Raw genomic sequence first — 27,810 nt, 5'->3', positions numbered from 1 at the left:
TTGCTTTGGATACTAGCGGAGTTGCGGTGAGAGCGATTTTTTATGCTACTTCACGCACGGTGTACGCAAGGATTTACGCGTTCGTGATGGACTTTCAGCATGATGAGACGACAGGCAAACAGCTCCTGGTTCATGATTAATGCATGACAAATATGGACGCAATACATCGAGCCTTGCAGCAAAGACATAGGGTCTGTTTAGTTTATGTCGAATTATTATGTCTAAAATTAGTTATATCATATATTTTTAGATAGTCACACTTCGTTAACATATCTGGTGTACACGTCGTACACTTAATTTTTATTAATTTTATTACACTTATGATTAAGAATTTTTTAGTCGTACTTTTTATAGCAAACCATATTTCATTAACTTTAAACATAACAAATTTATAAACAAACCAAACATATTTATAGTTATGTGTGAAATAAATTCTGCTTCCGTTGAATTTGACTTGTGGTGAAAAGGTGGTGAGAGGCTGCTTCTCCCTCCTGTTCCTTCTCATGCTTCACACAACAGAAGTTGCTACATAATCCTGCCGCCGTCTGACATCAATTTATCAAATTATATGGAAATTCTGAAGTAGACGATGTAACAAACAGGACTATAAAACTTTGTTGAAATATGGAGGTAGATGTTGAATAAAATGAGCTGTTTTTTTTATTACTTCATTCATACTAGATTCTTTGCACCTACTAATGTTGCAGTTGTTCAGCGAGATATTAAGGTAGTGTTTCATTAGTTTAACGAAGTTGAATGGGATGTGATCATTCTGGATAGACACGATGGTCCTAGGTAAAGTGATACAAGTAAGTTATTTGGTTAGATGTATGGGATGATAAAAAATGTATTTGGTCGGATATATTGGATGATACGAGAATATATTTAGTTGCTTAAAAACTATATATTATATCCGTGTATAACTTACTTATTTTACAGTAATAATAATTTTTATATTTATTATTATCAATAAACTATGTTAATTAATACTAATCATTACTAATTTTAGTTAATTATAATTTAAGTTATCAATAATCATCACTAAATATCTACAATAATAATTAGTTATGGTTAATAACATTTAACTATAACTAATGTTTAACTAAAATTTATTAATAACCACTGATAGTCACTAATCATCATTAATCGTAAGTAATTAGTGGTGTTAACAGAATCTATATGGGATGTTCGACCAATTTCATGCACAGGACGGTTTAACATCTCGATGAAATATTCTGGAATCGATCCACTCCATTCGAGATGGTTTGTTTCGATCTAATCAACTAAACACTGGGACGAGACCTCGTCCCGAACGATCCCATGCATGCTCCCGCTAGTACACCCAATCAAACCGACGGTAATCCTACTCTAGGATTGGTGCCATGGACTTGTGACGGTTGTTGCTCTTATGCATTTCAATTGACGATCAAGTTGCAAAACTTGCTTGGGTTTGTGCAGTAGTAGTTTAGATATCAGTGCTAGAAATTAGAGATGTAATTTTTTTATCATTGGGTCGACTAATTTACTAAAGGTACATTCTCACCGAAAATAAATGAACTAAAGTGATAACCTAGAACAATTCATTAGCTACCCACTTATATCCTTGTTAGAAATAGAAACAATGATGATTATATATGAAGAGAGCTCAAAAGTTGGGACTTGATGCCAGCATAGGCTACCAAGGTTGATGAATATGGAAAAACTGAATGAAGTTTTGCAATTACAACCATGTCTCTTAACCCCTCCGATTAGAAATGACAATCGGGTGTGGCGAGTACAGGTAGTGCTCTCCTATACTCATACCCACCAGTTTTTAGCTCGCCCACCGGTATACCCACGAATGGCCACGGGCGAAGAGAGGAGAAGATACCCGTTTACCCGCATGGACCGGTGGCAGGGCACTCGAGCGGTGAGCGGGCGGCGTGGCGGATGAGTGGTGGGGCACACGGGCGGCAGATGGTGGATGGGTGACAAGCGGTGTACGAGCAATGAACAACGGAGAGGGGCGGCCGCTGGGGTCAGATCTGGTTAGATCCGATGGACCTTGCCGTCCGAGCAGTTGCTACTGTTGTACAGAGGGTGCGGCACGCCAACCCAATGATAGATCCGCTCGAGAACTACTGCGTGGTGGCAGATGCACAGCATGCTGGTGCAACGGCAGAGGCGGACAACGGTGGACGAGTGGCATAACGATAGACATGCAGCATGGTGATGGACGACGGAGGGATGCAGGGATCCTCTACGCACCCCGTCACCAGCCCCAACACCATGTCCGGGATCCTAAAGCTCAGCACCCGCCCTAGTCGCTGCTCCTCATCCTCGCCCTCACCGTCCATCAGTCTAGCTGAGTTGTGTCACGTCGTGATCGTCCACATATCTGCTCCCCCTCGCTCTCACTGCAGATTCTCATGGGGTAGAGTGGGTGGAGTTGGCGTGTGTCGGAGGATGAACCCCACAAGCAGGGATCCGGAGGGACCCCCTTTGAGATTCGGCCGGGGGATGATTCTGAATCTACCTCGTATGTAAAATAAATGAGAGCAAATGAGATGCAGGTGGACGGATGATCAGATGCTAGAGGGAATAAATGCTCATGGGATTTTAGACAGGTTCGGACTGCATGGAGCGTAATACCCTACTCCTGTGTGTATGCTATAAATGCTCTGGAAATATCTCTCTGAGGATCTCTTGTGTTACAAGGGTTTTTGTCTAAGTCTAGAGCTTCGTGCTTCTTGTTCTTCGTTAGCTTGTCTTGGTATTCTTCAACTCGTGAGACTTGGGTCTAAGGAAGCCGTTGTCTTCTCCATCTATCTTCGCTGTCGGGATGCGCCGCCTCCTTTTATACCATTGGGGGGGGGGGACTTGGCGTGTCCAGAAAGGATGGTGCGAGTTCTAAGGCACCATAAATGGAAAGCAACCATTATGGGCTGCAGTTTGATGTTACAGGGGGTTAAAAATGCGCCTCCGTCCAGTCATGTCGTCGTCATCCCGCTTTTCAGCGGGTGCTGCGGGGAGGGCCCACCGGGCAGCCACCGAGCAACCTCGTGTGCCCGCCCGATCAAGCGAGCCTGACACAGCAAAGCGGCAGACGATATGCCTCGAGCTCTGCGACGATATCTTGAGACGCGCCGGATGACACGCGATGGGACCCGCCACATTAAATGTCCCCACGCCTCCCTGCCAGGCAGTGGCAGGGACTGACAGCAGGCGTGGGGGGGAGTGGTTGAAAGTGACAGGCCACACTTCCTCTTAAATGCAGCATCGGGCCTCTCACCAATTGACACCTCACCGCTGAGTCCTTGTGGGGTCCACCGGCAAGGGACTTCTCAAGTCCTCGGGGAACTCTGGGTGCTCGAGGACTACTGTTCATAGCCCCGAGCACTCTCTTCCGGATATACTTTTTCTTAGTCCTCGGGGAACTCAGGCACTTGGGGACCACTGTTCATGGCCCAGAGCGCCCTCTCCCGGAACTATGTCTGCTTGGGTCATCGGGGAACTCGGGTACTTGGGGACCACTGTTCATGGCCCCGAGCATCCTCTCCTAGAACTTGGTTTTCTCGGACCTCGGGGAGATAATCCCCGAGGGAGGGTGCCACGTGGCACTCTGCTGTCCTGGCCTCAGGACTCAGGGACCCCCGGTTCCCATGTCATCGATAGCGAGGAAGGGAAAAAAGATGACACCGAATCAATTGAAGATGGCGGCGGGGAACTGAGGCTGGGTGGCAGGGAGCTGGGTGACGAGGGTGTTGTGAGGTGGTGGAGAGTTGTTGGGTGGCAGGGATCCGCACAATGGGCTGGGGTGAAGGGGGTGGTGGTCGGTGGAGGGAGAAGGGGATTGGGACTGAATCAACTAGTCGACGGAGGGGAGAAGGGGATCGGGACTGAATCGACTAGCGTGAGGATTAGGGTAGAGTTGGACTCGGGGAGTAGGAGTGTGGGGCTGTTGGATTGGACCCACTTGTCATATGGATATATGGGTAAAATGGTATAACAGTATGGGTAAGCCTTACTCATACTCATGCTCGTATACCCCGTCGGGTAGCGTATTTTTCCCACAAACGTACCCGTGAGTACCAAATGCGACCCATATCTAACCCTATTAGGGTATTTACATGCGGGTAAATAGGTAAAACTGTCATTTCTAACTTTGATCTATGTGTGATCCATTAATTGACTAGAGGCTTAATTAATGGGTTTAGTTAGAATGTTGAATTGACTGGAAAAATTTTGGTAGAAAAAGTTTTTTTGATAATGTTAAGTTTTTCTGGTTAGAAAAAGTTTAATTTAATCTAACAAAATTAATTAGAAAATTATTGTTAAATTAAATTAGTTAGAAAAGATTAATTTAATCTAACAACAAAAAAACTACCCATCAAACTAAATTAATTTTTTTTCTAAATAAAACTTGATGTCTAAAATGTTAAATTAAACTAACCCCTTAGGCCCTATTTGGGGGAGCTCAAAGCAACTTCTGCTACTCCAACCAGCCCCAAAAGCCAAAAGCTCCCCCATACGGGTCGGATTTTCCCACAACCACCTATCTGCAGAAGCGAGTTTTGTACTGGAAGCGAAAAGCTGGATATGGATAGCTTCTCGAGCTTATGTGGCGGGGGGTTATTAGGGTCTCCCTGAAACTTGGAGAGAATTGTCCATCATTGCCACATATATAAATAACTTATTAGCTCCTGTTTTTTCCTTCCCCATGGATCCAAAACAGATTGAACCCATCTGTCGTCTCGCTCTCCCTCCCCACCCCCACCCCCTCCCCCTGCCCCTGTCTCGCCCTCCTATTTCCCAATCTCAGCTCCCTCCTGCCAGCAGCGCTATTCATTGGTGACAATCCTCCCTGATGAACAGTGCCACCTCTCACCTTCCCTTGACAGTCGGAGCTACCTTGATGACTAGTGTCACCCACACCCCTTCCCTTGACGGCCAGACCTGCCTTGATGACCAGCGAAGTGGCGCCCCCTTCCCTCAACAGTTGGAGCCGCCTCGATGAACAGCACGATTGCGCCCCCTCCCTCGACGACCAGTGTCAATCCTCCCCCACGGTAAGAGCAGCCCCTCCGCCTCCCTCCGATTAGCATGTAGTTTGCCAAGATCTAGACAACTTCCATGAGTAGATTTTTGAGTTGTGATCGATTGCATCTGTGAATGTTGTGGATAAGTTCCATTTGTGAAGCCAATCCATATGTTTTTTGGCTACCGTTGGTGCATCTCGATTTAGCATTTAAATGGTAGATGAGCTTGTATGTACAATTCTGAACAAAGAACAAGCAGCTTGCAGAAGTGTTGCGTTGTACAACATGCTTTTAGCCCCCTCATTTCCCAGCATGATCAGTTATGCATTCTGAATTTTATTCACTTGTGTATGACAACTAGGATGGAAGGCGCACTACGCCACGCCCGTTTTGTGCATTTCATGATAAAAGAAGACTAACAGCAAAGCCGATCAATCTGTAATTTTAGATAACCGAACATATGAGGAAATGCTGATAATCAGCACATGTTAGGCCTAAATAAAGGCAAGAATAGTAAAGTAATAGAGAAAAACTTACTGCAAATAGCAAGATGAAACTACGGTTAGGTAGGCAATGTAGCCATAACAATCCCAGCAACAATCACCCTCGAAAGAACTGCACCGTAAATTGGTTGGTCAAGAATCACTTCATCAAAAGATCCAAGTATATTGTATACATGAATCATCTTTGAAGCAGTATACAGTGCTAAGCCCAGGTAGAAGTGAAGATAATTATGCAAAAAGAAAAACATACAACAACTTCAAGCCATATGATCAGTAAGCGCGCAACTATCTTTTCTACTATAAAATTCAAACATGCCAGATTAGTATATTCTGTTCAAATATTTGGATAGTGGGATATCACTGAACATGGAATTGGTTGGACTAACATCTTTTGTATGCTAGGTAAAGAGAGATACTAGTAAAAGATACTACAAAATTACCCTACTATTGATCAACACTTGAGCACTTCATCCATTTTGGGATTTTAGGCTAACAATTAAATACAATACATAGTATATTGATAATAACTTTTTAACTCCATTCATTGAAGCAAAGAACCAAACAAAAAGGGAGTAAGAAAATGGAATATTATCAAAGGGAGCAAAGAACTATTCCAATTTATTACTCGTAAGAGCTTTGTGGTGAAGCTACAACCTTCAGATATGAGATAGGGGAACCTGTATAAAAAAAGCATAATTGATATATGCTTATGTGAATAGTAAATATATGAAGTAGAAACCCACACATAAATACTCCAGAATAAAACGGTACAGGTACAACCTACAGATATGAGAAATATTAACTCTAGTATATTCCCAAGTATAGCATGAATAAAAGATAACATGCAACACACAATAATTTTTGTGGCTAAAGGGATCATAGTTGCACGTACATGTATTTATGGCTAAGGCTATTATATTGCTGCCCTAATTTCTGAATATCACCATGTAGATATTATAAGTTCAATGTATCAATTAACCTTGTCATGTGATATTATGCACATACATAAAGGTCAGGTGGAATCTCAGTTGGACTCAGGATTTGCAAATTTTGTGAAAGCTCAAAAATCCAAAGATCAAATTTGGAGCATCCATTTAGTATGGTGAACCTTTACATATATGTTGATCATGAATTGCAAAAGGAGCAATATTTTAAACCATAGCCCGAAAAGGATTAGTAGGCAGCCATATGTGAAGATGGCAACACATCATATTACCTTTGGCCTTTTAGGAAGATATAGCACTATGTTACATACACTATAATTTTGAATTCATCTCGAGAAAGGTAGGCTCGAATTCTTTGACTTGCTATCTGCTACATTCTTGTGCAACATTTGTGTTAAAAAAAAGACAGAACTTTAGTAGCACACTAAAAAATGACATGGCGAAGGTGATCCCTTGAATGATGCTCACCAGAAAAAATTGAAGGAAGGCTGGAGATAGCTGTGATCCTAGGAGTGGCTTTTCATCTTAGCCAATATGTTTACTTAATTATCATTTGTGTTTTGCAAAACACACATAAACAGACATGGTAAGAAGCTACATCATCCCTATAACCTACACCTAACAAATATCATAAAAAAACTCCATTTATCCCAAACTTCTTAGGTCCTCTTACCTATGTCTTCTATTAATAAATAATCTATCAATGCATATATGAATTTTAGATTTACAGTCTTGCAATTTGTCCATGTAGCAAATTATAATTTTGAAACACATGAAACTGTGAGTAAGCCAGCACCATAATTAAGCTCACTCCATCAAAAGGCTGCACAAACTTGCAATTGGTTCAAGAATACAATGACTAGAAACAGATTTAGGCGCATAAGCGAGATATAACAAAAGTCCAAGAGTAAAATGGGCAAAACACAGGAAGTCATGTATACATCCAATAATAAAGATTCAGCAGATGGCACGCTAACAGTGCGTCGATGCCTCCAGCGGCCTCCAATTCCTTCCGTGATAAAGATCAAAATTAATGAACATGCTCACCAGAACATTGGATGATTAGATCGACACAATCTAAGCAAGAAAATGGAATCAAAATTAACTCCACAAATCTGGAGTGCGCGCTCTAGTCCGACACCGTCACCATGCCGTAGTCCAGCGGCACGTTGTAGTGGTCGTCGCCGGCGCCGTCACACATCCAGTCCATGAACTGCACGGTCAATGCCTCCTTCGCCTCCCGCATCATGCTGACCACCTCTGCCAGTGATGCCTCATGCATGGCCTTGCTGATCCGAGTGATGCCCACCGGGTACATGCAGTTGTCGTAGTAGCCGTCCACTGACGGCAGCACGCCGTGGAGGAGGTGCTGCGTGCTGGCTGTGAAACCGAGCCGGTCCTTGGCGTCGTCGGGGAGGCCCACGGCTAGCGTGCGGCACTTGAACACCACAGTCATGGAAGCATCGAAGGTGGAGCATGTCTGCCCCGTCGCGTCCTTGAACTCGTCCGTGATGCGCGCGATGCTCTCCAGCGAGATCTTGGCCACCTGGGCCACGAAGCTGAACGTCGTGAACGATGGCGGGTGCCCGCGCGACAGTTTGGGAGGGCCTGGGATCGCATCACGACCCCAGACCGGTGCCACCAACGGCTCCGATAGCCCTCGCTCCAGCTCGCCCGCCGCCTTGAGGAAATGCGTCGCGCCCTGCCCATCGAACCTAGGTGGCTGAAGCAGATCCCGATCGCGAATCCGTCGTAGATGAACTTCATCACCTGCAAAGCTCAAATTTTTTAGCACCTGAAGATTTCATAGTTCTTGGATTAGATAAGGGACTGGAGAGGTGATCGAACCTGAGCCATGAGGATGAGGTCCTCGAGCTTCTCCTCGGGGGGAGGGCGAGGGAGCAGCTTCTCCTTGGGGATGAGGAGCGGGCACTCGAGGTAGTTCACGTCGGCGAGCACGCAGGTTGCGGCGGCCTCCACGAAGCAGATGCCCTGGCCAGTGCAGTCCACCATAGGGTCACCGGGGGTCAGCTTCACGATGCGATCGGCCATCGGGTAGTATGGCAGGGCCGGGAAAGAGGGGATCTACGGTGGCGGCTCCTTGGCTGAGCAACTAGGCGGCCGAATCCGAACGAACTAGGCCCGAGGTTGCGGCGGGGTTCGCCGGTGACCGAGCGACAGCGGCAGTGAGCGGTTGCGCGTGGATGCGGGGTGTTGAAGGGGGCGAGGGAGGGCTTGAGGGGGCGGGTGGGAGGGTGGAGGAAGGAGAGGTGGAGATTGGAGAGGGCAGCGACGCGGGAGGAGATGTAGGAGGGGTGCGACAGCTCGCCTGTGGCAACGTTGAGGAGGGAGGATGGGGAACAGGAGCGTGCGGGGAGAAGGGCTTGGCTGTCGAGGAGCGATTTCATTGCTCGCGTAGGGTCAGGGCGGGGGGACACGCGGAAGGACGCGGTAATGTGTTCCACACGACGCAGGACTACGCGCCACACATTGCGACGCGACTCGCAAAAATTCGACTGCTATTGTTGGCTGGGGGGGGGGGGCACACACCGCAGGGAGGCGTCCGAGGCTCTAGATGGCCTCCGAATCCTTCGGCGATATGAAGTAGTATATATGTGCAGTTATGCAATCTGAATTTTTTTCCCTAGCTGTCCCGTGTTTTGAATGTGTTGGATATGTGTAAAATTAGATGGATAAAGTGAAAGTACTGAAAGCTAATTAGGATGTCTATGTGATGAGAGTATTCTGTGAGATATGTAAAGAAGAAACTGTAGTTGGGAATAGATCGGGACATACCTTGAGTGGCATTGGCTACAAGAACCTTGAGGAAAAATTCAAAGCAAGGACTAAACAACACCATCCACATGACAAGCTGAATAACAAATGGGATGCATTGAAACCACAATACAACTTGTGGTTAGATTTGAAGAGGTTGCAATTAGTCTTGGTTATGACGTTCAAAAGGGAATAATTACAACCAACAACGAATGGTGGAAGGCCAAAATAGCAGTATGTAAATCTAAAGTTTTTTTGGCCCCTTTCAAATCCATGCATGATTGTTTTGATTAATAAGAACATATGACTTTATTTTTTTTAGGAAAACATCAAATATCGTAAGTTTCGTGATGGCCCTATGGTGAACCTAGATGAGCTTGAAGTTATGTTTCAACATATCAATATCACGGGTGCATCATCGGTCATTCCAGTTGATCCTACAAATGTAGCTCCCATTCAACTTGGTGATGATTCTATGGAGGGTGAAGATGATGCTACCGTTGTGGAAGATGAAAAAAAAGGAGAAAAGCTTAAGATTAATGATGACCTTCCTCAAAACCCGAAGAAGAAGAGTAGGAATCCCATGTTTAGGCAAGTGATGCGATTTATTGATGTGATTTCTATTGAGAAGAAGATAAATGACCAAAAGGATGAGGATGATATCATATAACTCATTGAACAAGCCGTGAGTGCATGAGCCTATGAAGGAAGCGATGAACACTTTATGGCCACCAAGCTCTTTATCAAACAAGAATACCATGCAGTGTTTAAAGCCTTTAAAACTAATGAAAGAAAGGTGGTTTGGCTCAAGAGGATGTATGAAGAGAAGAAAATGGACTAGAGTTTCATATCAATCATGTGATGTATCCTAATGTTATGTTATCATTTTAATTTCAACTGAATCTTGTATGTAATGTTTGAAATTTGATTTTTTTATGAACCTTATATGTAATGCTATCATTTTAATTCATGCACTAATTTTAATTTGAGCTGAACCTTATGTCATGTTTTTGTAGATGAGCTCATCCAGTGAAAGTCATGATGATTCATCTAGTGAGAGTGACATTGATGAATTATTACTCCAAGTAAGATCAATAGTTGCTCTCATTGCTTCGCACCACAATAATAAATATATAAATAAAAAGGTGAGGCTCTCCCCATAACAAATTGGGCATCGATGGGTCATTGATTAACTACAAGTGACTAGAGATTGTTATAATATATTTTGTATGAATCGCCCTATTTTTGATAAGTTGCATGAAACATTAATTGAAAATTATGGACTAAAATTCACAAGAATGATAAGTTATGTTGAAGCTCTAGGGATGTTTTTTGGATATGTAGTGGTCCTCAATCATTTCTCCAAGTTGAGAACATATTTAAGCGACCAACTGAAACAATTAGTCGAAAATTTAATGAAGTCTTGGAATAGATCAATCAGTTAGCTGGGTTCAATATAAAACTAAAAGATGCACAGTTCACTCAAGGCTTTAAGATTCTCGTTTTCACCCCCACTTCAACAACTGTATTGGTGCAATAAACGACACACATATATGTGTTGTTGTGCCAGCAACTGAGATGATTCCGCACATTGGTCTTCATGGATATCCAACGTAGAACGTGATGACTATTTGTGACTTTGATATGAGATTCACATTTGTTGTAACTAGATGGTCTGGTTTTGCGCACGACTCTCGTGTATTCAATGATTCTTTGAGCCGATACTCGGATTATTCTCCACATCCTCTTGAAAGTAAGGTCCATAGGTACTACAAATAGACATTACTTTTGCTATTGTCATGTTGATATGTTGTACCATATTATTTTTACATGTAGGAAAATTTTATCTGATTGATTCTGGATATTCTAATAAAAAAGGCTTCCTAGCTCTCTACAAAAGCAAGAAGTATCATATACTTGAGTTTTAAGGGGCATAGGCCAAGTGAACTTAAAGAGGTGTTCAATCATGCTCACTTCTCTCTTCGTAACGTACTTGAACTTTCTTTTGGTGTGCTAAAAATAAAATAGTGAGTTTTATTGCATATGCTAAGTTTTTCAGTTGAGAAACAGAAAAAGATCATAATTGCATACATGTCACTTCATAACTTCATTCGTGATAGTACTCTAAGTGATGAGCTGGTTCAGATATATGACAAAGATAAAGAATGCATCCCACCGGTTGACTCATCGGGAGGAATCGACTACAATGGTGTATCATCCGATGATGGTGATGTGTGTGCACTAATTATTTTGTATGTAATTGATGAACACTCGTGTTAGGTTCAAGTTGACCTTTTGTATACGCTATATAAACACATATTAGATCGAGGTTATCCGAGTGTATGCTCGGTGAACACATGACAATATTAATCAAACTCTACGTATAGTTAGATCTTCATTATCCTCTAGTGGTATTTTAGATATTTCACACAAACAGGTTCAACTCAGTACTCTTACCAGATATCAAAAACTATTTGACCAGCGCTTCTAAGACTAACCAGCTAGCTTCTCGAGCCAATACCTTCTGCAAAAGCTCTAGCTCCCCAGACAGACCTTTAACAATTACAAGCAAAACACAACCAGCTCAGGTCCCAGAGCCACCGCCACGCCACTTCGCAGCCGAGCGACCACCGACCGCGCAGGACGCACGCACGCACGAACCAAACCCCGTACCACGCCGCAAAATTGACTGGACCTTCGGCGAACTCTTGGCTCCTAAGCTTCCCCCAGTAGGCTCCCTCCCCTACCCCGTCGAGCCGTTCGAATCGCGCGTCCCGGGCAGGACCGGCGCGGACGCAGCCCCGATCCGATGCTCTCCGGCGGCGACGGGGACGTCCCCGACGGCATCGGGATGACGCGACTCCCGTGGACGCGCCTCCCCACCGCCGACGCGGAGGGGGCGGGGGCCTCCACCTCAGCGGCCGCGGACGACGACCTCTTCTCCGGCGCGGCCGTCGAGAGCCTCGACTACGAGGTCATCGAGAACTACGCGTACCGGGAGGAGCAGGTATGCGGCGGCGCCCGTTTGCGGGGCGTTTTGCCTGTGTTCGTGCCCTGCTGCCCTCGTGGATTTGGTGTGCGGTTAGTTGAGTTCCTGGGTGTTGTTGGTTGACTGCAGGCGCAGCGGAGCAAGTTCTGGGTGCCGTACTACGTCATGCTCAAGTGGCTGTTCGCTCTGCTGATCGGCGTCGGTGAGCACCCTCTCGATGTGTCTGTGTTGCTTACTGTAGCAATGGCGATTTCTGAGGCGTGTAAGTGGTAACATACCCATTGATTAGACGTTTATAGTGTGACATAGTTGTTGAATTGGTTTCTTCCTGAGCTGCTGTCTAGTTGCCCTGACTAAACCTATTTATCACAAGGAATCTACTTACCCAGCGATGTAACGTAACAATAAAATAACTTAACTACACGAAATGGAGTCCAGATGAGTCTCATCCAATTGAATTCGGATTTGGATTCCTCTTATATATTACTAATGTTGTACACCGGTCAGATCGCAAGCACTAGAATGTGCAACCAAAAAACCACATTAGTATTTTTGAACAGAAAATCCTGAATATAAGAAGCCATGGTAAATTTGTCCGTATACAAGGATCAGGTGCCCTCGCAGTTTAGGCTGTATGATCGCTAAAAGGCTGGGTGACTAGCTGAGTACCGTGTGCCCTTTTTCTAGAACAATTGGATTCAACATGAACCGCAGCATATATTATCATGAAAGAGTATTGTTTGGTATTTGTTTTCTACCATATATTGTGAATTTTTTTTTCATTTTTTCTTACCTTTACACCTTTAAAATAGGTATCTTAGTCCTTCATAGTTGAATTAATCTAAATTGAGTTTTTCATTGATTCCTGGCCTCATGTATCTCCAAACACTGTGGTGTTGGAATTCTATCCTATTTCAGTTATCCCATTCCACCCCTATTTGAGTGTTTCATCATAATTCATATCTGATTAGTGATTATGATCATAATTGCAGTCAATGCATCTGATCCAAATTAATCCATCTTCCATTATTTGATTCAAAGATATTGATACAGAAACAAGGATTATGCTTAATGTTGTTCAACTGTGTCTATAATAGCTCTTTTATATTTTGTATCAACGTTAGTTTCTAAAAAATGATGGGAAAACATGCTGGATTTGGGCGGGTTCAGGCTGCCACATGTCAGGGAGAATGACAGGGAGACATGACTGAGTATATGTGAACCCCATAGACAATTCACTGAATTACAAGTTGTTGAACAAAAAGCCCACATAAATTCATTTATAGCATCTAGACTCAAAGGTTGATTTGCAGGGTTCAGTGATTTTTGCAACGTGGGTCTCTCCTTTTCCAGAAAGGAATCCCTTTTTGTGTGGTTTTACCAAATGCCATATGATTTAGTCAGTCGGAAAGTATACCACATATTGGTCAGTGAAATCTTTTTCATACACCAGGTTGTTACTTGTTTTGTTCTCATGGCCCAATTCCTTGCAGTAGTTGATTTATCCTGTATATGATACATTATTGTCCTGTTTTTAGGTACTGGATTGGCTGCTATGTTCATAAATCTGGCTGTCGAGAACTTCTCTGGATGGAAATATACTGCAACGTTTGCTATAATTAAACACTCATACTTTGTGGGATTCTTGGTGTACACACTTTTCAATCTTGCTCTTGTCTTCTCTTCTGTGTACATAGTCACAAGCTTTGCTCCAGCAGCTGCTGGATCTGGTATTCCAGAGATCAAAGGTTACTTAAATGGTAAGGCTTAATCACAAAACTAAAATAAAAAAAATCTGGTATTGGTATTCTGAGAAGTTCATGATACAGTTTAAAGTCTTTATGCAGGAGTGGATACACACGGAATCCTCCTTTTCAGGACATTAGTCGGGAAGGTGAGTTTACATTGATTTTTTCAGGTAATATGATGTATTATACTCATATAGTGCTGTTTTGAGTAATAGATCTTTGGGAGCATTGGATCAGTTGGAGGTGGACTGGCTCTAGGAAAAGAAGGGCCTCTTGTTCACACTGGGGCCTGCATTGCTTCTCTTCTTGGACAAGTAGGTTCACGCTTATGAACTGAACTTCTTCACATTGTACATTTATCTCATCTATGAATTTAAGCTGTGGATATACGCTATGTACTTCTATCATGCTTATCCTCTTGATCAGCATACATATAAAGCAGAAAGGTAGTAGTGGCACCTCATCGCCTGAAAGGGGTCATAAGCTAATATATAAAGTATCACTCATTTAATTGTCTATGTCAAAGCAGATTGTCACCAGCACTAATTTTCGAAAACCTTGGAAACCCTCCCTAAATTTGGGGCATTCAACATCATAAATATGTTTGTGAGTATGTGATAAAAAAATGGCTGATGATACATGTACCCTAGCATCTGGTATGGTTCCGTAGAATGATGTAATGGTTAACTACCAAAATAAGTCGTAGTGTATACTACTAATGGACTTCTCTAGAGTGCCTATATGCTGCGCGTCAGGGAAAATAGTGGATCTGCAACATCTCAAGAATATTTAGATGTCAGCAGTATGTTCAGCTGTTCACAACATGAACTGATTGGCTACAATAGTGTCCATCTGTACTTTGAGTCCCTGTTGACTAGTCCAACAAAGTTTCTCCTAACGGTCAACACCGTGTACATGAAGACGTGGCAGCAGATTTAAATTTTTTATTTTACTTCATTTCCGCTTGTTAGTACTTCATAGCTATTCTGTATAAATATTTCATAATTTCAACTAATTCTCATGTGCATGTGCATAGGGTGGATCTGCAAAATACCACTTGAGTTCTAGGTGGGTACGGATTTTCGAAAGCGATCGAGATCGGCGAGATCTTGTAAGTTACTTTTGATCATGCAATCTATTAACCTATGCCTCCGTGGACTACTGTTAGATAGACTGGTTTGTGGCTATTATTTTGCAGTCTTTATACATTACTCTTCAGATTAGCTCGATGCTCTTGGTTTCTGTGTGCCTTATAGTTTTCACGTTTCCAACTAGACCATTTTATTGAACTGAAAAAATTTGGAGTGTGGAAACAAATGCCGCTCATAGCCTGTTTGCAGCCCAACAGATACTTGACTGTAGCCTGGTTCCAGAACGTATGTGGGTAGTTTATTAAATTCATACTGTATTATTCGCCGAGACATTTGCTATATGGTAAGACTATTGAATAAGATCATTCACATGGAATGATTCAGATGTGAACATTATCTTTCTTGCTTGACATGTTATCCATCTGTGAGTCGGTTGTTTAGACACTTAGGTTATACTGTTTATCCTTGTGTTTTCAAATAGCAAACATATCTGCATGCAAAATTTAAATGGTCACCTTTCCTTGCCTGTGCATCCTTATCTATCACCTCTTATTTCTCCTGTATTGGTGAGTATTGGCTCTATCTGGTTCCTTAAAATTTTCTGGATTTCTAGAGATGTCTGATTAGATGAAGCCTCTTCAAGCTATTTTTATTTATGCCGTAACTTTTCATTATGCAGTTCATGTTCAGTGATTGTTAAAATAAACTCTAAAAAAGCTTGTTAAATATAGCAGATTGTTGGCGGCAATTTGATTTCTCTCCCAATTTCTGGAACTAAAATAATAAGAAAAAAGGAGAACAATATGGGAAATTAATAACTGAAAAGGGAATAACCATTTCTCCATGTTGATACATTCTTATATATGATTTTGCATTGCACTTTGAGCCCTGTATTTTAAGATGGAATGGATGGATTGGCATATTGAATATCTCAAAATTATTAATATTTCAAAAGGTGACATGTGGATGTGCAGCTGGAGTTGCTGCAGCCTTCAGAGCCCCTGTTGGTGGGGTACTTTTTGCCCTGGAGGAAGTTACATCCTGGTAAGAATGTTCTGTCATTTTTTATTTTGATAGACAAATTAGAATATTAGTAATTAAGAGCAATGGCAACTTTCCAAGTTTTCAAGCTATTCTTTCCCTTAGTTTTCTTTGTATTCAATAAATAAGTATTTCAGCTAAAGGAATATTTTGTTTTGTATGCTTGAGAGTAAACAAGCGGTAACAACTCATTTTTTCCCCTTAGTCTTCTTTTGATAGTTTAATTATTCCCTTCTTTAGCTGCTAGGAACAAAATCTTTAGTACTTATGTGTTTCACCCTGATTGACTGGTTAAAGTTGCCAGATGACTAATGAAAAGAAATGTTCACCCTTCAGCAGCAGTTTTCTGTTCATTTTCGTCTCTCTGTTTTTTCTGTAACAATGTGCTTGTAAGAGAACTTTTATTGAAAATTTACTTACAGTATTTTCACACGACCACTACGAATATTTAAGTAAGTTGTTGTGCGTTGACGGTCGAAAGTTGACTGCATGCTTCCCACTGTGACAAGAATTTGTGACTGGAGGGGGTATTTACTGTCTTTCTGACTGCCTGTTATACCATGCCACCTGATAGGCCATGGTTCTGCTTGCAACATCATGAAATCATGATTGCAAGAGTGCCTTCTCCTTCTAGATTGAACTCGAGCACATTCTTTGAAGCATATGTTTATTAGGGATTGACTATCCGAAGGGTTCCATCGCTTAAATGCCATCACTAAGTTTTGCACGCCGCAACTAGAAAACTTGACCAGAGTGTTGATTGTGTGTGTATAGCTTGATCAGAGGGTGGTGGGTTGTCCTGGGATCCTATCCTTAGCATTTTCTTATTCCTTATTCGCTTCCTTTCACATGTTTTTCTGTATGAAAAAAATTGAGATTTTGGCCCTGTGATTCCACTAGTACACAGGTGAAAGATTGGGGTCGTGATTGCCACTACAGGCTTTATATTATATGTAACTTCACGTTTTAGGCTTTTTGATCTCACTGCGTCTCTTTGCTATGTATACCTTCTCTAACAAAGTACTTAAGTGTTTTTACTTCTCTATCGATTTTCTTTTCGCATCTCCTTCTGTGCAGCTACCTTTCTTGCTGCGTGAAAATTGTTTTTTTTTAATCGAAAGCGCAGAAGAGCTGCGTCTCATTAAATAAGAAGAGAAAAGGGCAAGAGCCCAAACAACCCCACAAACACCACACATACACAGACACACACACACGCACTCACTCCTTAACAGTTTCCAGGATTACAATCGCGCCCGTGACCACAAAGGCGACCAAACTAAGGTAGACAATCTAACTACCGGGAAGGAGGGCAGTCAAGAAAGAAAGAAAGCCCTCGAGCACCAGCCATAGACCATAAGCGGCGCTCCTCGCCTGCTATGATCAAAGCCCCAGCTAAGTTTGGAGCTGCTCCATCGAAAACACACCCATTGCGATGGTTCCATATAGTCCAGGCTCCGAGTATAATGAGCGAATTAATTCCATGCCTCATCATCTCATCATCGGTGCTGCTGCTAGCTTTCTCCCACCAAGCATGGAAGGATATTTCGGTAGGCTGAGGGGACAAAGATTGAAGACCGACCTGTCTGAACAAAATGAACCAAAATTCTCTTGCGAACACGCAATGGACAAGGAGATGATCGATAGTCTCCTTTTCTTGGTCACAAAGAGGACAATACTCCGGATGAGGTAGCCCCCGACGTGCTAGACGATCAGCCGTCCAACACTTATTGTGCGCGACCAGCCACACAAAGAAGCGACATTTGGGCGGTGCCCAAGATTTCCAAATCCTTTCCCATGGTCCGAAAAGAGTAGAACCCAAAAAGAATCCTTCATATGCCGACTTAGCCGAATATTGTCCATTGGAGGAGAGCCTCCATAAGTGTTTATCCTCAACCTCCGGCTGCAGCTGAAAATCCATCAATAGATCCCATAACTGGAGATAATCTGCAATCACACCAACTGTAAGGGCTCCCTGAATGTCCGAAATCCAAGCCCGGTTATTGAGGGCGTCCCGGACAGTGCGTCGCTTAACCCTCCTTTTAGGAATAGCCGCGAAAAGGCTAGGGGCAAGGTCTGCAATGCATTGCCCATGAAGCCACCGATCTGTCCAAAAAAGAGTATTTGTACCATTTCCAACTAAAGAATTCACTGCTACAGAGAAGAAGGCTTTCACTTGCTCAGGCACATGGAATGGGAGAGTAGCCCAAGGGCGATGAGGCTCTGTTTTCTGCAGCCAAACCCATCTCATGCGCAGAGACCAGCCAAGGGACTTAAGATCTGAAATTCCCAGACCCCCAAGCTCCGGTGGTCGGCAAACTTTGACCCAGGCCACAAGACAATGACCACCTTTCGCCTCTTTGCGACCTCTCCAAAGAAAACCACGCCGAATTCTGTCCACCGCTTTGATAGCCCATGGAGGAAAATCAACAGTCATAGCCAAATAAATGAGCATCCCAGTGAGAACAAATTGTACTAGTACCCGTCTTCCAGCCCTAGTCATTAAGTCTGCCTTCCAGCCGGGCAATTTATCTGCAATGCGGTCAATAATGGGCTGCACCTGTTGTTCGGTTAGTTTCCTTAGGGATAGGGGCACACCCAAGTATTTGCATGGGAATTCTGAGAGTGGACAGGGCAGCAGGTTCTGTATGGTAGCAATCTCCGGATCACCACACCTGATCGGGAGCACATTACTTTTCTGCAGATTTGTCTTGAGCCCAGATGCCTCTCCAAACAAACTAAGAATATCCATGGTTGTAGAGATATCCCCAGCCTCCGGGCGGAGAAAGAGAGCCACGTCATCAGCATAGATAGAAATGCGGTTCTGAAATCCACGAGTTGACAGTGGCAGCAACAAACCTTCACTGGTGGCTTTATTAATCATATGCCCCAACACATCCATTACCAAGATAAAGAGCATGGGGGAGAGGGGGTCACCTTGTCGTAATCCTCGCCGATGATGAATATGATCCCCAGGCACCCCATTTAAAAGAACTTGGGTTGACGACGAGTAGAGCAGCCCACTGATGATATCTCTCCAAACTTGCTCGAAACCACGCTGCTGCAATACTTCCAGAAGGAAAGGCCAAGACACAGAATCAAAGGCCTTTGAAATATCTAGTTTGAGAAGAATCCGAGGCTGCTTTTGTTGATGAAGGAGCCTTGCTGTTTGCTGAACCATCATGAAGTTATCCTGAATGAATCGCCCTTTTATGAAGGCGCTTTGAATAGGAGAGACCATTTGTTGTAAACGACCAGCGAGGCGATTAGCCAACATTTTAGTGATTAATTTGGCGAAGCTGTGAACCAGGCTTATGGGTCGGAAATCTTTAGGCTGATCAGCACCATTCTTCTTAGGAAGGAGAGTGATATAGGCTGAATTGAGAATGTCAAAATTCAGAAACTTCCTGTTCCAAACTGCTGAAACTGCCGCCATAATATCATCCCTTATGATGGGCCAGCAAGCTTTACAAAATCGTCCCGTGAAGCCGTCTGGCCCGGGAGCTTTGTCTGAAGGTAAAATTTTAATTGTGTTCCATTCTTCAGCCTCACTAAATGGGAGCTCGAGATCAGCAAGATCATGAGCATTGATTTCTAACTCCGATAAATTGATAGAGTACTCCCTGTCAGCACAGTTACCCAGCAGATTTTCAAAGAAATCATCAATAACTGCAGCCTTATCCTCATGACTAGTGCAGATTTGCTCACCATCAACAATTTTTTCAATAAAGTTCTTTCTTTTCCGGTGACGAGCATGAAGGTGGAAGAGCTTTGTATTTGCATCTCCGTCACGGAGCCAACTAATCCTTGAACGCAGCCGAGCAATTGTGCGCTGGAGGGATGCTAGAGCTAAGCTGTGCTTTTTTAGACTGTTTTTGAGCCATAATTCCCCCGAGGATAACTGACGACTATCTTGGGCGATCTCAAACTGGTGGAGAATTTCCCTAGCCAAAGCGAGCTGAAAATTCACCTGACCGACCACATTGTCGCTCCATCTCTGCAGACCTTTGGTGGTGGCCTTGAATTTCTTTTTCAAGGTTATGTAAGGACAGAGGCCAGCAGGAACCGAGGCCCAGGCTGAGGAGACGACTTCCTGAAAGCCATCAAGTTTGGGCCAGAAGGACTCAAAATGGAACCTGCGACGACCCGGATTGTTATCTCGTAGACCAAGTAAAAGGGGGCAGTGATCCGAATCATCAGAAGCCAAACTCTGTAGCAGACAATTAGGAAATCTGTCTTCCCAGTCCACAGTGCAGAGAACTCTGTCCAATTTCACCAGAGTAGGGGAAACCTGCTGGTTTGACCATGTGAATTTGCGGCCGTGCAATGGAATCTCCTTGATAGCAAGATCATTGATAAGCCTTCTGAAGCAACCCATCATGGCCCTATTGAAATTAGCATTATTCTTGTCCTCAGCCTTATAAATTAGATTGAAATCACCAGCAATCATCCACGGTCCTGGGCAAGCTGCTCGGACATCATGCAGTTCCTGTAGAAATTGGATTTTATCTTCATTACCTTGTGGCCCATAAACACAAGTTAGCCACCACGCTTGCCCATCCTCAGCAACAAACTGAATTGTTACACTGTGATTGTCAATCCTCTGAACTCCTGAAACACCAATATGACGTCTCCAGGCAATCAGAATTCCTCCACTAGCACCGGCAGAGGGGACAGCAGCATAATCTGGAAAATCAGACCCAAGAGCTGAGAGAATAATCCTGCGAGACATGCCTGCAATTTTGGTTTCCTGAACACACAATATCCGACCGCGAAGAGTCCACAAGAGAGCGCAGAGAGTCCTGTCTGGAAGAAGAATTCAAACCCCTAACATTCCAAATCAGAATTTTGGAAGGATCCATTAAACACAGATTTGTCAAACGACCAAAAAGAACAACTGGTGGCTTAAAACAGCAGCTCACCACCCTCCCCTTCACCCAGATTTTCAGGGAGGGACCAATTGAAAAGAGCAGCCAGAGCCTGGAGATGAGAATCAGGAAGGGGCTGCTCAAACAGCTTCGCATAATCATCCAGGGCATGTTGATCTATACCCTCATGCTCCTCAATGAGTTCTAGAGTCCGCATTGTCCTCTTCTTCGTTCTCCTCTCCAGATCGTTGAGTCCAAAAACAGTCTTCGCCCCAGCCAGGCGACGGCTACGCCGTGGGGTGTCACCTGGTGGCAGGGTCTTGCCTTGACGCTTGTTGATGGCAGGGACAGGGAGAAGGCCCCCAGCGCGCCGAGCAAGTTTGTTGATGAAGGCAGCCCGGGCGTCCGGAGGGGGAGGGGGGCTCACGGTCGCCGGCGGGGCCACGTCCGTGGCGAGAGGAAGCACACAGGCAACAGCCACTTCCCCTGTCGCCGGCGGGGCCACGTCCGCGGGGGCAGCAACCACTTCCCCTGCCAGCGGAGGGAGCGGCGAGGTCCGAGCTGGTCCCCTCGAACAGCGGCGGGAGCGGCGCCTGAAGTATACTTGGAGCGGCTTCGCTGGGGTCTTGGACTGTAGCGACGAGGTGACCAGAAGGTTGAACTCTGGTATGGGGGAGGAATGGGATTGCAGAGAGGCCGGCTCCACCGTAGCCTCATCAGCGGGGAAGAGGAGGGGGGAACGTGGTGAGGCCGGTAGCGCCGTTGCCCCACCAAGACCCCTCTCGCCATCATCTTCAGAAGATTGCAGCCCAGGCTTCGGGCCCAAAGCCACATCAGGGGAGTTTTCCGATTCCAGCCCACCACCGGCCCAGGGGAGCAGCGAATCCCTCTCAAATTCGTAGCGCACCAAGGTGGGAGAAATTACAGATGGGGCTGCCTCGTTCGCAGGGAAAGAGGCGGCAATGGACAGCGTTCCGCCAACCAGCGTCTTCGGGGCAAAAGCGGCGGCCGCCCCCTCGCCCTCGGTAACATGAATAGACTTATTGCTAAGGAGCTCGACGCTTGGGATCCCACGCGGGGCACCAATGGCCGCCTGGGAAACGGCGACCGGCCCTGGGACAGCCGATGACGTCTCAGCTGGGGTCTCCCGCACTCGGCCAGGCCCACGTCCTGCACCGCCAGCGCCAGAAACGCCGGACGTGCCACCAGCAGCCGGACTTGGGGGTCGCGGTGGCGATGGAGAGCACAATCGGCGTCGTCGACGCGCAGAGGCACCCCCGTCGTCGTCATCATCCCCAGGCGGGGGAGGTGGGCTTGCTGCAGAACCATCAGGGCGAAGCTGGACGGAGAAACGAATGTCAATATCATATTCCAGCACACGCTTCACCGGTGGGTCTTCCTCAACAGCGACGCTCAGTGACCCAAAGCTTTTTGGAACGAGGAATCAAACAAGGATCCGAGCACCATGCCGAGCAGCGAAAAACTGACAAATTCACCAAGTTGAGAGTGTCCTGATGCACGCGTTGAATCCAGGCATGAGGGCTCAACAGATGTTCCACAGTCGAGGTCTCCCACACATGGGCGGGAATGTTGCGGAGCTCGACATCGATCAGCCAAGGCAAAACCTTCCCAGATGCACCCACCAGCCTACTCCATTTTTTGCACAGAAGGCTGAAATTAGTGTTGCGGAGCGGCTGTCGGAGACCAACCAGAGATTCCACCGAGTTGAGGTCGGGAAGAACTAGTAGGTAGCTTGAAGCAGAAGCACGACGAAGCACCAGGCTATTCGCGTCGACATCCAACCGGGCAGCAATCGCCGCCGCAACCACGCTTGCCTCGGCCAAAGGCTCGTTGCCAATGACCGTCACGATCACCGCGTGTGCGAGGTCCTCCTCAGCCCTAGCGAAGCGATCGGTCCAGTTGATGATACATGGGAGAGGCTGCTTACAGGCTGGGGGATTCACAGGCACCACTTCTGAGGTGGTTTCAGGCAAGGCAACCGCTGCCGGGGGTGAGCCAGAGTGCCCACGCTGGCGGAAACGCGGCCGACGACGCCGGCGCCGCCCCGCCCACCCGAAACGCCTCCAGAATCATAAAATGTTAGAATAGCCTTTTTTTTTTAATTTTGTAGGGTGCTTTGGCTCTAGCGGTTGGCACTATAATCTTCAGTTCTTCACTGTTGTGATATTTGTTATATGTTCCTACTGTCAACTATTTCATCATGTCACCTTTGTAAACATTTTTTTGGGCTTATTTGGTGGCTATGCATTGAGAACCTCATGTGATATATTTCTTCCTATGTATTTCTGCTCAATCTGGGTAGCCAGATGACATGAAATACTTTGTCCAGCTGTGTGCATTGCCTTGAAAAAATCATTGATTCTGTTGCCATTGTATTGCTGAAGGTGGAGAAGTCACCTTATGTGGAGAGTATTCTTCACATCTGCCGTTGTGGCTGTTGTGGTGCGTTCAGCAATGAATTGGTGCAACAGTGGAAAGTGTGGTCATTTTGGAGCTGGGGGTTTCATAATCTGGGACATATCTGGGTAAGATACCCCACAGTTTGACTGGTATTGCTTAAATCTGGAAATGACCATTGTGTTGTTGATTGTTTACATTTTTTGAAGAGGACAAGAAGATTACTCTTACCAGGAACTGCTTCCAATGGCAATTATTGGTGTTATTGGTGGACTTCTTGGTAAGTAATTCTATGTAAAGTTGATCCAGTATATCTTCAGAAGTCTAAGTCAGGTTTGTACTTAACAATGGTTTCTGTACTGCTTAGGACATGCTAGTCATTTAAATGCCTTCTTTGTTCTTACTTAGTCTGTATTCAGTAATAGGATAATATAGTTGTACTGTTACAAAATCATTCTACATCGCACTTAGTGTCGCCTGGCTAAATTGCTCTTGGCGTCTTGTAGACTCCTGTAGTCCGAGTTGGATCAAGTTCAATTTGCTCTCCTCTTCTAAGTTTATAGCTTTCGTGCTAAAAGTGAAGTGCCAAACGATGAAGAAGAACACATAATGTTAACTGAGCGTTGCACAACCCAATCCTGAAAACGTCAGGTCACAGTGGACCAAACAAAATATGCAGTCCTAGTATTTTCATTCCTTTGTCAACTATTCCTAAATCTAATGCATAGCGTTGGTTTTATTCAGGAGCACTATTTAATCAACTCACCCTGTATATAACCAAGTGGCGGCGAACATATCTTCATAAGAAAGGGAAACGAGTCAAGGTATGCTGAAGATATGATGGATATTAGTGGTAGAATCGCTTCTGTAGTTCTTTTTTTAACATCCAGGTTAATTTTTCAGATCTTTGAAGCATGCCTTATATCTTTGGTAACGTCCACGATTTCCTTTGTGTTGCCACTACTGAGGAAATGCAGCCCGTGTCCTGGATTAGAAACTAATTCTGGCATTGAATGCCCTCATCCACCTGGAACAGATGGCAATTTTGTTAATGTGAGATTTACTTTGTGAACTTCTGTGCGACTTGCGTGTTCTCTTCAGCTACAATGATAATGTTGTGTTGTTCTTTTCTTAATCTTTTGTTTGTATTACACAGTTTTATTGTTCAAGAGATAAAGAATACAATGATCTGGCAACCATTTTCTTCAATACCCAGGTTAAATATAACTGCAGAACTTTTATTAGTTTAACATTGTCATGCTTCTGTATTCCTTGTGGCAATATTCAACATCATTGTTTTTGCAGGATGATGCAATACGTAATCTGTTCAGTGCAAAAACATTCCATGAATACAGTGCACAAAGCCTGATCACCTTCCTGGTACCATTTTTTTTTTCTGTTTGCATCTGTAATATTGTGCGTTGTTTTGTAATTTTTTTTGCACCTATGGTTGAACTATAGGGCTGGAACAGACTAAATTTTGCTGAACTTCTCGTTACATGGACTATTTAGTCTGCATTTTGCTGATTGTAATTTGCTGTTATTTGTTACACTCTTACAACTTTCTTAAATCCACTAGGTTTTAATCTTAAGCACATGCTGTATAATTAGAACAATTATTAAAAGCACCCATTGATTTAATTAATCGTGATAATCTGTCACAGAAGCTCAGTTGACTGTTCTTGTCTCGGTAACAATTGCTATCAGTATACCTAAACATGATGGGTTACCTGACTTAGATCTACATTTTGTTAATCAAGCAACCAATCTGGCTTTGCCAAAATATAATGATTGTTTGGAACTTGGATGCGTTCTGACAGATGAAGGATTTTCTTTCATATACTAACCTTCCCCCTTTTGCCCTTGGGCCTCAGGTCATGTTTTACTCCTTAGCTGTTGTGACATTTGGAACTGCTGTTCCAGCTGGTCAGTTCGTTCCAGGAATAATGATTGGATCCACGTATGGCCGGCTTGTTGGAATGTTCGTTGTTAAGTTCTATAAGAAGCTAAACATTGAGGAGGGCACGTGAGTTCTCATCATCTCTTCAATTCCACCCATGCTATATAGTCCTACTGATGATGGCTCTTGTATCATTTTTTTTGTAGTTTCTGCAATGAATAGCTCTGGATGTCATTATTCTTTGATAATTCCAATGGGAATGCCATTTGATAGTTTGGTCGCAACAACTTGACACAATTTCTGTTCATTATCAATATTGTTGTAGGTATGCTCTACTTGGTGCTGCATCCTTTCTTGGTGGCTCAATGAGAATGACTGTATCTTTATGTGTTATCATGGTTGAGATTACAAACAACTTGCAACTCTTGCCATTAATCATGCTTGTTCTTTTAATCTCTAAGGTACTGACTCTGCAATCCTTGGCCCCTTGTTGAACATAATGCAATAGAACGTGCCTTCTGATTTCCGTTTATGTAGGCTGTTGGTGACTTATTTAATGAAGGGCTATATGAAGAGCAGGCCCGATTAAGGGGCATCCCTTTACTGGATTCGAGGCCAAAACAGATTATGAGAAATATGAATGCAAAGGATGCCTGCAAGAATCAAAAGGTCCGGAAGCTTGGAACTCCTTTTAGCTATTTAATACCATGGATCAGTATAGTTCCAAGTTCTAATACATCAAACTTTCTGTCACCAATGTTAGGTTGTCTGCATACTTCGTGTTTCAAGAATTATTGATATCGTTTCTGTTTTGCGAACCAACAAGCATAATGGTTTTCCTGTAAGTTACCTTGACAGTTGTTGAAACAAAGTTTTTGTGGGACAATGATGATTGGATTTCTTTTTGCTTCCTTTTGTTCAGGTTGTTGATCGTGGGCAAAATGGCGAGTCACTTGTCATAGGTCTTATACTTCGTAGGTAAAAGACACAATTTTATGTGCTGTTGAACTTTCTTGACTCATGTTACCATGTTAAATATTTGGGAATTGGGGGTTTCACAATTGCATTCGGTGAACCAGACCTAGGAGGTCAAGAGTTTATAGATGTACAAGATGGGCCAATGGGCCAATAAGGAGAGCTATGCTATGTAAACTACTATGTACATTGATATACTGACCTAGTCATCTTTTTGTTGCAGTCATTTACTGGTCCTTCTTCAAGCTAAAGTAGATTTTCAGAATAGCCCTTTCCCTTGCGGGCCAGGCGTACTGAACAGGTTTGTGTTTTTCTAAGTTGGAAATAACATATTCAATCTACTATTGAATTATAATAATGGACTATTCTTGCTGTTACTTAGGCACAACTTTAGTGACTTTGTTAAACCAGCATCAAGTAAAGGAAAGTCAATTGATGACATTCATTTGACAGAGGATGAACTAGGGTTGTACTTGGATCTTGCTCCATTTTTAAATCCTTCACCTTACATAGTGCCTGAGGACATGTCTTTGGCAAAGGTAAATCATGCTTTCCGTTGGATTATACACCCATTTCACTAAGATGGATATGTGATTATATTTGTATCAATGATTCTCAGGTGCACAATCTCTTCCGCCAGCTTGGATTGAGACATATATTTGTTGTTCCTCGGCCTTCTCGTGTTATAGGGTTGATAACAAGAAAAGATCTGTTACTTGAGGTGATAAATCATACTTTTGGTTGAAAGTGAAGAAAGATTATTTGGCTGGACACCATTTTAAGTGTTATGGTATTGATTTCAGGAAGATGGCAATACTGTGACGACAGAGCTTCAGTCGACTAGTGTAAGGTTTTGATGCTGCTGCCCCAATTATTGCCTACGTTTATCAAGCCTGTCTATTACTATTGGCAGTGAACTATGTCAATAACTTGTTGAATATTGCGTTGGCAACATTTTGGACTGACTGAAGTTATTTTGGTCCGCAGGGCCCTTCTGAATGGCAAAATGCACGGTGGGAACGCACATCTGGAGCGTCCTCTTCTTGACAATCTTGTGATTGAGTAGTAGATACATAGCGCCATACGTCTGAAGAATTTTTTTTTTAGTAGCAAGCGGCTAACGTCTCAAGAACATATTGGGGCGCTCCGGATGTTCATGAATCAAGCAGCAGTGACCGCATGCTGGATGCAACATGAAGTGGATTGTGCAAAGTGATGCCACAGGAGGTAGCCGATGTTGTGCCATCAACATTGCTGTTCCTGCGGCTAATGAGGCGATTGCCCCATGCCGTGGTGACTAAGTTAGGTGATTGCAAGTTTGTAAATTACAGAACTGTTCATATCTATCATCCATGTATCCCACGAGGAATTCTTTCCAAGAGATCGCTCACATATTTTTTATAGAATTAATAGAATTTTTGTAATGGGTGACACGGTGGAAAAAGCAACGACTACGTAAGGTTTGCATCTTCTTTCATGGAATTGTAGTATGTGCGCGGCCGCTAAAACTGCCGTGGCTACTGGTCTCGAAATTTTGGTCTTT

At 43.9% G+C, this 27,810-nt stretch overlaps 1 protein-coding gene and 1 pseudogene across 3 annotated transcripts; one reads left to right on the top strand and one right to left on the bottom strand.

Moving 5' to 3' along the window:
- Positions 1-7,594: 7,594 nt before the first annotated feature.
- Positions 7,595-11,862, bottom strand: LOC133913082 (acyl transferase 5-like; annotated as a pseudogene).
- LOC133913081 (chloride channel protein CLC-d-like) lies at positions 11,787-27,744 on the top strand. 3 transcript variants are annotated; one of them, XM_062356124.1, is made up of 23 exons: positions 11,788-12,247; positions 12,359-12,431; positions 13,768-13,989; positions 14,077-14,123; positions 14,193-14,291; positions 15,014-15,088; positions 16,024-16,112; positions 23,380-23,520; positions 23,602-23,672; positions 24,137-24,216; positions 24,296-24,445; positions 24,549-24,608; positions 24,698-24,772; positions 25,267-25,418; positions 25,618-25,753; positions 25,830-25,961; positions 26,056-26,133; positions 26,215-26,270; positions 26,491-26,568; positions 26,650-26,806; positions 26,887-26,988; positions 27,071-27,112; positions 27,255-27,744. In XM_062356124.1, exons 1-23 carry the CDS (start codon positions 12,050-12,052, stop codon positions 27,312-27,314), a joined length of 2,373 nt encoding a protein of 790 aa, XP_062212108.1. In that variant the 5' UTR covers positions 11,788-12,049; the 3' UTR covers positions 27,315-27,744. The 3 variants fall into 3 exon arrangements, 2 of the variants coding, with proteins under 2 accessions (XP_062212108.1, XP_062212107.1); XM_062356123.1 differs by having other exon boundaries at positions 27,071-27,117; XR_009908989.1 differs by lacking the exons at positions 27,071-27,112; positions 27,255-27,744 and having other exon boundaries at positions 11,787-12,247; positions 26,721-26,806; positions 26,887-26,915.
- The last annotated feature ends 66 nt before the right edge of the window (positions 27,745-27,810 follow it).

This window comes from Phragmites australis, chromosome 3 (assembly GCF_958298935.1).
Source record: "Phragmites australis chromosome 3, lpPhrAust1.1, whole genome shotgun sequence".
In the NCBI taxonomy this organism is placed as follows: domain Eukaryota; kingdom Viridiplantae; phylum Streptophyta; class Magnoliopsida; order Poales; family Poaceae; genus Phragmites; species Phragmites australis.
The sequence above is the reverse complement of the archived record's forward strand: the minus strand, read 5'-3'. Positions and strand labels throughout refer to the sequence as shown.

What these genes read in the sequence shown, in the direction of transcription:
- LOC133913081 (XM_062356123.1), top strand. Translation starts at nt 12,050, where the DNA reads ATGCTCTCCGGCGGCGACGGGGACGTCCCCGACGGCATCGGGATGACG. An exon ending in ATCGAGATCGGCGAGATCTT is followed by an intron (nt 15,089 to 16,023) that starts GTAAGTTACTTT and finishes ATATTTCAAAAG; the next exon opens with GTGACATGTGGATGTGCAGC. An exon ending in ATAGGTCTTATACTTCGTAG is followed by an intron (nt 26,271 to 26,490) that starts GTAAAAGACACA and finishes TTTTTGTTGCAG; the next exon opens with TCATTTACTGGTCCTTCTTC.